The sequence below is a fragment of the Dendroctonus ponderosae genome, unplaced genomic scaffold, assembly GCF_020466585.1.
Source record: "Dendroctonus ponderosae isolate FM_Combo_2020 unplaced genomic scaffold, Dpon_F_20191213v2 Dpon_F_20191213_10, whole genome shotgun sequence".
In the NCBI taxonomy this organism is placed as follows: domain Eukaryota; kingdom Metazoa; phylum Arthropoda; class Insecta; order Coleoptera; family Curculionidae; genus Dendroctonus; species Dendroctonus ponderosae.
The window spans coordinates 5,393,204-5,404,441 of record NW_026017111.1 but is presented as its reverse complement, the minus strand read 5'-3'; the positions used below and the strand labels follow the sequence as shown (position 1 = coordinate 5,404,441).

The following is an 11,238-nucleotide window of genomic DNA, read 5'->3' as shown; positions in this document are numbered from 1 at the left end:
AAACTGGGATTCTAATAGAAATTCCACCATTTTTAGCCGAAAGTTCTCTCTTCGCTATGTCTGAATTTCAAGTACACACTTCCGCTAATTTGGGAGTTGTGATGGTTTTCCTGGCACAACTGCAAATCAGGTGTGATCTTGAATTTCAGGTGCAAGTTCAAAAATATCTTAAAAATTAGCCGATGTTCAGATTTTAATAAAATATTCGCCATTTGCAGCTTAATCTTCCTCTTGATTTTTTTTGCCAACTTTTCAAGAATTTGAGAGATACAATTTTTTCTTGAGTTCAATTGCAAATCGAGGGGTTTCAGGTGCAAGTTCAAGAATTAATGAAAAATCAGCCGACGCTCAGATTTTCATACAATTTTCCATATTTATAGCTAAAATTTTGCTCTCGACTGCCCCAAAATTTCCAGGCACCACTTTTATTAATTTTGGAGTTATAATTTTTCTTTAGCTCAACTGAAAATCAGGAGCGTTCCTGAATTGCGCAAGTTTAATAATTTCTGAAAAATCAGTCAATGTACATATTTTAATAAAAGCTTCTCCGTTTTTAGCTGAAATCTTGCTGTTTAGTGAGCCAGCCATTTATAGCTCAGAGTCTCTTGTTTAATGTACAAAGAGTTCAAGCTGACATTTGCTCTATTTTGTGAGTTATGCTTTTTTTCGCTCAAGTGAAAATCAAAATATTTCATATGCAAGTTGAAGAGTTTCTCAAAAATCAGCCGATGCTTATATTATAATAAAATTTTCCCAATTCGTAGCTCAAACCCTCTTGTGTAATGCGCCAAAATTTAAAAGTGCGTTTTCCACTAGTTTGAAAGTTATGATTTTTTCAGCTCAAGTGAAAATCAGAAGGTTTCAGATGAAAGTTTAATAATTTTTGAAAAATCAGTCAATGCTCAGATTCTAATAAAAGTTTCTTCATTTTTAACACCGAAAAATTAAAATAAATTATAATGGACTAACTTGTTGTGTTAACCACTTCCATTTATTTTTTGTTATCCCCAGATCCCAGGCTTTTTTTGCTTTTTCTGCCATTTTTATCCATCGGGGGTTTAACCTACTAGATCCGATTTACGCACTTACCTACACCCTTTTCAACCGTCTTTCAACCACGGTTACGTCCAAATATTGTTCTTTTAAAGTTCATAATAACTGCTGGAACTTGCATGTGCACAATACAGAGTGATTCAATTGCGGCCACCAAAGCGCGTTTTTTGCCTAAAAAGTGATTTTATTGCAAAAATCTTAAACGTGAAACAGTGTTATTCATTTTCTCTTGTGCTCTATTGTTTTATATTATTAAATGGAAATAATGACCTAGTTGAGGGTCTGGAAACGGTCATTGAAGCATTTTTTATCGTGTAAAGAGCACGATTTTTATTACTGCTAGCTGTGTGTTTTCTTGGAATTTTCTCATTGTTTGTAAGCTTTTCCTTCCAAACCTCACTAATACAGCTTGTTCAGACTGTGACTTGAGAATGTGCTCGATTCAGGCACCCTTTGAACCGGTTTCGAGCTTGTTAGCTCCCATCAGGATAAACACAGCTGACGACCGGCTCCAAACCGGTCCTGAGAGTGCCTGAGACTTTTATCATTAAATACTCATTCAATCTGAATAATAATTGAATATAATTTCCATTTTTCAACAGTTTTTCCATTATTATTCCCATAGAATTGATATGGAAACATAGTAATGTTACCGTCAGAAATTGAGGCACTTTAGGTAATTTATGCGGCTAATTTATTTCAGAGGGCTCTTCTCTATCTACGTTCCCCGGAAAATAATAGTTCTCGGTTTCATATTTTGCATGTGTTTGAATGGAGTAAGGAAATACATTGTTCCATTTCAACTGCTAATCATTGATGATAATAACGTTAAATACTCGGATGCAAATGGAGCCAATGGGAATTATTTAAAAATGCCACTTTGGCTAGAATGTCGGGGTTTTGTTGGGAGGTAGGAAATAAAGTAATAAAACGTAATGCCATTATTGAAAGATTATATTACTTACTATTAACGCACATACATATTTAGTTAGTTTTATTAGAACTACACATAAAAATTGCAGAATATGAAGGAAGATATAAAGTGGTTGGTATCGATAGCCACTCCAGCCTTGCGGTGACTCTCGACACTCTAATGCTGCGTTACATTCGTGAAACTTCTTATTTTCGTCGATCTTCCCTCATAGTTGACCTGCAAAAAAAACATTTATTCTAAGTAATGGGAAGTTTAATCGGTGTTTTTTTCGCAAGCAAAGTGGCTAATTGGGTTAGGCGTTCTCCTCAAAGAAAACAAGTCATTTAAGGCACAATAAGCGAAACGGAGTCCAGCTAACTGATACTCAATTTAAAGTTGCTGTTAACTTAAATTGAAAGTGCTGAAATCGTAAATTTCCGGTGAAAATTTAAGCGAGCAGTTTCCCATTATATTATGTATATTAATTACACTCACAGAAGATGGGAAACTTGGTAAATGGACACAGAGGCATTATCGTAGACAAAACTACAAGAGAATTGAATAAAATATATGCAACAACAAGAATCTATGAAAAAGCATGCGGATGCCCAGACTTAAAAAATCCAGCCGAAACGTTGACCACAAGAGAAACACATTTGGTTTTTTCGCACACAATTCTCATGACACGTCTTACGTAACACACCATACATGAGTTAGTGGAATTTTCGGCGAGGACAAACAAAGTTTTCCTGGGGCGCCAACGTTTCGGCCTATTTTTTTAGCTTGCAGAGCACTAAACAATCTAGCCGAAAGGTTGCCCGAAGAAAAATATTGGATTGTTTCGCAAAGCGATATGCGAAAACTCCATCATATTATGTACAGTCTCTTACGTAGAACGTGTTATGTAAAAAAAACAGTGCAAACTGTTGACCAAAAACTTTCATAGTTTGAGAGAGAAAGTGGAAATTGAGTTCAATAATCTACGAAAATTAGCTGGAACCTTTAAAACGGGTTTATATGTGGTGTTTTTTCGCCTTACCTGGAAGTATCGCATCTATAAAGATCCGCAACTCCCGTGTATGTACAAGGCATGAAAGTGCTATCGTAGACAGTGTCCAGTTTCGCTAAAGTTGGCCCAGCTCGTTTTCCATACCTTAACAGGAAATTAATCAAAAATTCAATAAAACTCGCTAAATTGGCAAATCTTCATACCTTGGGCCGAGGTAAAACAAGTCCGCTCGAGGATTAACATTAATTTTTTCATTGTTGGCACTTGACCGCCCATATCTCATCATTTGCTTGAAGGAATGACCTAAAAATAAAAAGTAGTAATTATTTTTATTCCATACAAGGCACCTTGCAATTTCATCCAACCATTCAGGTTGGCCTTTAGGTGAAAATCACGGAAAAGTTGCGTTTTTCTATTCCAACTAACGCGGCAAAGGCGTTTTAAAAACTCCTGAAGTTGGGAAAAATTGCAATTTCCCCACAGTTTAAACATTTTTTTACGAACTTGGTATCCGCTTGATCGATTCCATGTCGGCATTTACGACTGTAATGAAGATGGACACCAAGAACACGAATATCACTGGAACTTTTCGGACGAGCATCTGAAACAAGCAAAAATTATACAGGGTGATCAAAGATTCGATCACTTCGCCACACCACGGTTCGAATGGGCTTTTGCTAAAATATTCGATTCAATTTTAAAGCATTTCAGTGGAATCTTGCATACTGGGCTTTGGCAAATTGCCGGTAACGATCCACTGGATTATTCTTTCTTTGTTAGAAACCAGCTACAAAGTAGCAGCGAGGCGATTAGAACGCTAAATTTCCATATTTTTCTCGCGCTTCACCTAAGCTCCAAGCAAGCTCCAATAACCACATAATTTTAAATCACCCTATATGCAAATGGGCGGGAATTCACGTTAATCTAATATCACTGTTGCAATTAATTTCATTATTAAACACTGTCGAGTTGAAACGTTAAGCTCTCATAATATGTGAAGTGAACATGCTTTTGATCACGCTGATGAGCTGATTAACAAATGTGATATTTAATTGTCAATTATTCTTTCAAAAGCTTCGACTTTCTTCAATTCGGCTTCAATTTGATCAGTTCAGAAGGTTCTGATGTCGGAAAATTGATACAATCAATAATGCACATTCGGAATCTTAACTGAACGTAATAATAAGGGATGCGGTTTAGTGTTAAGGGCTGGCACTCGGTGAAGCCGAGCTAAGGGCAATTACGAAGGGTTTTCGGACAAGTTGGAGCTGAAATAACAGTGCGAGTAAATGTTATCCCAACCAAGATAGAAAATCAAATAATATGGACAATAACGGAAACGTGGGCGACCGGCGGTCAGGAGTTTTCCAGTGAGCTGCTTTTGAATCATTACCGACTATTGTTAATTAAATTGTTCAAAATCTTGATCATCCGAAATTGTTCTTTTGATAACCAATGGAGCCGTTTATCTATTGGACTCCCAATCACATTAATAGTTTTTACAACCCTTTAAAACCGCTGATGACTCCAAAACGCTTTAAGTCCTAACTACTTTTGTGAAGCTCGTTTCCAGAACGATGAATTAGCAATAAGGTTTACTTCAAAATTATTAACCTCTAAAGAAATAGAAGCAAAATTGTGGCTCTGGCGCTATAAAACCTGCTGTTTCAGTAACGGGCGGAAATTCGCAATCTCCCCATTTTTACGGCCTTTTTGACCATCCTTTTGCAGAACTTTTACCAGTGAAGTGTGATGAGAAATTCCTAACCTTTAAACAGATGGGATGCAAAATGTGAAAACGTTCGCTTTTAAACACAAGCCACCTAAGACATTTTTTGTTTATCTGCACCACATATTGGGCGGATTCTTGACTTTCGGGTACAAGTTCAAGCGTTTCTGAAAAATCAGCCGATGCTCAGATTCTTATAAAATTCTGCCCATTTTCAGCCCAAATTTTCCTTTTGAGTGTGCCAAAATTTCGAAGTGCGTTTTCCACTATTTTGGAAGTTGTGATTTTTCAGCTCAATTCAAAATCAGAAGGTTTCAGATGCAAGTTCAAGAATTTCTGAAAAATTAGCCGATGATCAGATTTTAATAAAATCTTCGCCACTTGCAGCTTAACCTTCCTCTTAATTTTTTTTGCCAACTTTTCAAGGATTTGGGAGATACAATTTTTTCTTGAGTTCAATTGCAAATCGAGAGGTTTCATGTGCAAGTTTAAGAATTCATGAATTCATGAATTTCATGAATTTAAGAATTCATGAATGCCAGCCGGCGCTCAGATTTTCATAAAATTTTCCGTATTTATAGCTCAAATTTCGCTCTCGACTGCCCCAAAATTTCCAGTCGCTACTTTTATTAACTTGGGAGTTACAATTTTTCTTTAACTCAACTGGCAATCAGGAGCGTTCTTGAATTGTGCAAGTTTAATAATTTCTGAAAAATCAGTCAATGCTCAGATTCTAACAAAAGTTTCTCCGTTTTTAGCTGAAATCTTGCTGTTTAGTGAGCCAGACTTTGAAGTTGCGATTTGCACTATTTTGGGAGTTATGATTTTTTTTAGCTCAAGTGAAAATCAAAAATTTTCAGATGCAACTTCAACAATTTCTGAATTCATGAAAAATCAGCCAATGCTCACATTCAAATAAAGTTTTGTCGATTTATAGCTCAAACCCTCTTGTTTAATGTACAAAGAGTTCCAGCTGCCATTTGCACTATTTTGGGAGTTATGCCTTTTTTAGCTCAAGTGAAAATCAAAATGTTTCAGATGCATGTTGAAGAATTTCTGAAAAATCAGCCGATGCTTATATTGAAATAAAATTTTCCCAATTTATAGCTCAAACCCTCCTGTGTAATGCGCCAAAATTTAAAAGTGTGTTTTCCACTATTTTGGAAGTTATGATTTTTTCAGATCAAGTGAAAATCAGAAGGTTTCAGATGCAAGTTTAATAATTTTTGAAAAATCAGTCAATGCTCAGATTCTAATAAAAGTTGCTCCATTTTTAACACCGAAAAATGAAAATAAATCATGATGAACTTAGTTGTTGTGTTAACCACTCGAATTTATTTTTTGTTATCCCCAGATCCCACGTCTTTTTTTGCTTTTTCTGTCATTTTTATCTATCGGGGGTTTCACCTACTAGGTCCGATTTACGCACTTACCTACACCCTTTTCAACCACGGTTACGTCCAAATATTGTTCTTTAAAGTTCATAATAACTGCTGGAAATTCATTGCATGTGCACAATACAGAGTGATTCAATTGCGGCCACCAAAGCGCGTTTTTTGCTTAAAAAGGGATTTTATTGCAAAAATCTTAAACGTGAAACTGCGTTATCATTCATTTTCTCTTGTGCTCTATTGTTTTTTATTATTAAATGGAAAGAATTCCCTAGTTGAGGATCTGAAAACGGTCATTGAAGCATTTTTCGTCGTGTAAAGAGCACGATTTTTATTAACTATTAGCTGTATGTTTTCCTGGAATTTTCTCATTTTTTCAAAGCTTTTCCTTCCAAAGCTCACTAATACAGCTTCTGCATACAACTCACTGACTCAAGAAAACACAAGCCACCTAAAACATTTTTTGTTCATCTGCACCACATATTGGGCGGATTCTTGACTTTCGGGTACAAGTTCAAGCGTTTCTGAAAAATCAGCCGATGGTCAGATTCTTATAAAATTTTGCCCATTTTCAGCTCAATTTTATCTTTTGAGTGTGCCAAAATTTCAAAGTGAGTTTTCCACTATTTTGGAAGTTGTGATTTTTCAGCTCAATTGAAAATCAGAAGGTTTCAGATGCAGGTTCAAGAATTTCTGAAAAATCAGTCGGTGCTCAGGTTGAAGTAAAATTTTCTCAATCTATATAGCAAACCCTCTTCGCTAGTGCACCAAATTTTCAAGATGCCATTTGGGCCGTTTTAGGAGTTATGATTTTTATAGTTTCGCTGTGAGTTAGGAGGTTTCAGATGCAGGTTCAAGAATTTTTCAAAAATCAGCCGGTGCTCAAATTCAAATAAGATTTTCTCAATTTATACCCCAAATCCTCTTGTTCAGTGCATCAAAATATCAAGTAACCATTTACGCTATTTTGAAAGTTATGAGTTTTTTAGTTCCACTGCAAATTAGTGTGTCAGGTTCAAGTTCAAGAATTTCTGAGAAATGCGTTAATTCTCATATTCAAACAACATTTTCCCAATGTATAACTCAAACCCTCTTTTTTGATGCATTTGCACCAGTTTGAGAGTTATGATTCACGCTCAACGGCAAATCAGAAGCTTTGAGATGCAATAAAATGCAAATAAACCTTCCGCGGTCTATAGTTGAAACCCTCTTGCTTACTGTACCGAAATTTGAAGTTGCGATTTCTATAAATTTAGGAGTTACAACTTTTTGTAAGCTGGGACCTTGATGATGACTAGAGTACATATACGTACACTCGAAACATGTTTAGTTTTTGGGCGTGTGGAGAACACTGTGTGGTCTGTTGGCAAAAGATTGTTCAACATTTGTTTTGATTTTGAACAACATTTTGATTGTTTTCAAATACGATTTCAGCCCGATTAACTTTTTTAGCCAGAAACCGGAAAAACTGTAAGCGCTTTTAACACCCACTCAACTCTAATTACGAATAGTTATTTATATGCGGGTGCGTTCAAGGAAATTGAATTTTCCGGTCGATTTAAATGTTCAATTCTGGCCGCCAACAGGGTTTCCACTGCATAGAAGGATCCATATATATGTAAATATCATATTCCAATTGTCGGATGGCAAAAGTATGCATGTAACCAACCTAAATCTCTAAGGTTTCTTTGGCCATCTGACCGCTAGTGGAAAAAGGAAACAACATTCACTTCGGGTAAACAGCAATTGTGCGAAATACCTCAAAAAGCACTATAGAAGTATGTTTATCGCTTTATGTTTAAATCTCAACTAAGGAATTTTTTGCAAAAGAATATCGTATATCTTTTGCAATCATTTCAAAGAATAGAAGCACCTTTGTGTGCTTATTTTATTTCGGTTTAATAAGGTGGCATAGAGAGAGATCTAATCGCAAGATTCTATTCCAGGCGCTGGAAAATCGCTCAAATTCGATAGAAATGTTGAGGTTTAAAGAAACCGCCAAAAGGTTTGGCTGCATTTTAATAAAATGTGTAATTTGCAATTGTTTATAAACTTGCCCAAAACAAATCCGATTTCACGTTCAACGTTACGTAGTTGAGTGCACAGCAAAAATTGTTTAAAATTAATACTTTTCCCCCTCATTGCACCGTTTCAATAAGCGTTCTCTTTGCTGCAGATATTTTCTCATGCAGTTCAATTCCATTCTAATTCAGTAAATTTTCCTCCAAACTAACGCACTGGAAAAGTGAGTATATTTCACTCGGCGAGCAAAAAGAACATAACGTTGTCAATACAAAGGCGCTTCACCTATTACCCCGTTCAAACATACCAATGTTCCTAACTAATTAATTAATTAATTTCGAAATTAGCTGAAAAGCATCGGTAATCTGATCATAACGGGTTTGTCTAATTGAAACTGAAACCGCTACGGATTCTAAGAATAATTAACCGGATCCTATGGAATTTTGGAGCTGGGCAACGTTTCCAGCAGAAAATTTGATCAACTTCGGCTTTGTTTCATCACGGCCGCTTTAAATAAAAATAATAAAAACAATTAAACTAACAGAATAATTTTACAATAATTGAAACTAATTGATAAACCGAATAATTAATTGTGTGTTGCATGCGAAAAAATGTGCTTCGTCTGGTTTTGAGAGCAATTACACATTAGTTGCGTTATTGTCGCTTTAAATCCTATAAAATGCTTCATAAATTAGAGCAAATACTGCACATTTAGAGCTTGGTTAGTGATAGTGTCTATCGACTATTAACTAGACGAATAATGGTTGTTTATGTACAATTGAGAGAATTTAAATAAAATAGCGGATAAGCATCAAAAACGGCTCACGTGATGCATAAAACAAACCATCCCGGCCTAAAAGCGACTCAAGCAGAACTCCCCTCGGATTTCGACTCGAACACAAACAGAAATATTATTTTGTGATTAAGCTCTATACAGAACGGTGGTGAGTAAACCAAACATCTTCAAGTTAGTATGACACAGGCCTGGAAGTAATTTAAATAGTTTTATTCTGCTTCACATGTAGTTGTTTCACTTGACTTTAGCCCCCTTATTCATACATTTTTTAATGCTTTTTTATGAAAAAAATCTGAGGCATGATCAATAAAAAGTCAGTTTTGGCTGATTTTTTAGAAGTTGTTACTCCTGAAAAGTAAAAAATGCCCCTGAGTGTTGAGGTCAAAAAAAATCGTAACTTATAGACGAGTGCAAAGAGTAACTTGACTCGGTTAAAAGGAAGTTTTGCGCTAAAAAAAAATTCAATGGATTCGGAGCATTGGCTTATTTTTCAGAAGCTCCTGAACTTGCACTTGAAATTCATGAATCCGACCAACTTGAACGCGTAATTAAAAAATCGCAACAAATTAGTAGAAGTAGCAAGAGGTAATTGTGGCACAGTAACACGGAAATTTTCGGCAAAAAACTGAGAGAAGGTTATTGGAATCTGAACATTGGCTGATGTTTCAGAACTTTCTTAAACTTGCACTTGAAATTCAAGAATACGCCGTACTTGTAGTGCAGCCGAGTAAAAAATCGTCGTTCTCAAACTTGAGCAAATGGCAACTTGAAATTTCGGTGCACTAAACAAGGGGGTTCCACCTATAAATTGAGCAAATTGTATTTTCATGTGAGCTTTGATTGATTTTTCAGAAATTCTTAAACTTGCATCTGAAACCTCTTGATTTGCAGTTGAACTAAGAAACTCATAACTTCCAAAATAGTGCAAATCGCACTTTGAAAATTTGATGCACCAAACAGGAGGGTTTGAGCTACAAATTGGGAAAATTTTATTTCAATATAAGCATCAGCTGATTCTTCAGAAATTCACATTCACATCTGAAACATTTTGATTTTCACTTGAGCTAAAAAAGGCATAACTCCCAAAATAGTGCAAATAGCAGCTTGAACTCTTTGTACACTAAACAAGAGGGTCTGAGCTATGATTCGATAAAAATTTATTTGAATGTGAGGCACTCTCAGAACCTATTTGGAGCCGGTCGTCAGCTGCGTTTAGCCTGATGGGAGCTAATAAGCTCGAAACCGGTTCAAAGGGAGCCTGAATCGAGCACATTCTCAAGTCATTGTCTGAACAAGCTGTTTTAGTGAGGTTTGGAAGAAAAAGCTACCAAAAAATGAGAAAATTCAAGGAAAACCTACAGCTAGTAGTTAATAAAAATCGTGCTCTTTACACGGCGAAAAATGCTTCAATGTCCGTTGCCAGACCCCCAACTAGGGCATTCTTTCCATTTAATAATAAAAACAATAGAGCAGAAGAGAAAATGAATGATAACGCAGTCTCACGTTTAAGATTTTTGCAATAAAATCCCCTTTTAGGCAAAAAACGCGATTTAGTGTGTATTGTGCTCATGCAATAAGGTTCCAGCAGTTATTATGAACTTTAAAAGAACAATATTTGGACGTAAACGTGGTTGAAAGGGGGTTGAAAAGGGTGTAGGTAAGTGCGCAAATCGGACCTAGTAGGTGAAACCCCCGATAGATAAAAATGGCAGAAAAAGCAAAAAAAGACKTGGGATCTGGGGATAAGAAAAAATAAATGCGAGTGGTTAACACAACAACTTAGTCCATCATGATTTATTTTCATTTTTCGGTGTTAAAAATGGAGMAACTTTTRTTAGAATCTGAGCATTGACTGATTTTTCAAAAATTATTAAACTTGCATCTGAAACCTTCTGATTTTCACTTGAGCTGAAAAAATCATAACTTCCAAAATAGTGGAAAACGCACTTTTAAATTTTGGCGCATTATACAAGAAGGTTTGAGCTACAAATTGGGAAAATTTTATTTCAATATAAGCATCGGTTGATTTTTCAGAAATTCTTCAACTTGCATCTGAAACATTTTGATTTTCACTTGAGCTAAAAAAAGCATAACTCCCAAAATAGTGCAAATGGCAGCTTGAACTCTTTGTACACTAAAGAAGAGGGTCTGAGCTATAAATCGACAAAACTTTATTTGAATGTGGGCATTGGCTGATTTTTCATGAATTCAGAAATTGTTGAATTTGCACCTGAAAATTTTTGATTTTCACTTGAGCTAAAAAAAATCATAACTCCCAAAATAGTGCAAATCGCAACTTCAAAGTCTGGCTCACTAAACAGCAAG

At 35.7% G+C, this 11,238-nt stretch overlaps 2 protein-coding genes across 3 annotated transcripts in view; one reads left to right on the top strand and one right to left on the bottom strand.

Moving 5' to 3' along the window:
* Positions 1–11,238, top strand: part of LOC109543504 (nucleoside diphosphate kinase 7) — a 31,076-nt gene that overhangs the window by 9,430 nt on the left and 10,408 nt on the right. The gene's annotated exons all lie outside the window — the stretch shown is intronic.
* The window catches only part of LOC109543582 (RYamide neuropeptides), a gene marked incomplete at its 5' end in the record, with an annotated part of 15,994 nt that continues 6,745 nt past the window's right edge, over positions 1,990–11,238 (bottom strand). The window contains 4 exon segments of the mRNA XM_019913372.2: positions 1,990–2,203; positions 3,006–3,119; positions 3,179–3,278; positions 3,480–3,576. Coding sequence (XP_019768931.1) covers positions 2,173–2,203; positions 3,006–3,119; positions 3,179–3,278; positions 3,480–3,576 — 342 coding nt within the window. The 3' untranslated portion in view covers positions 1,990–2,172.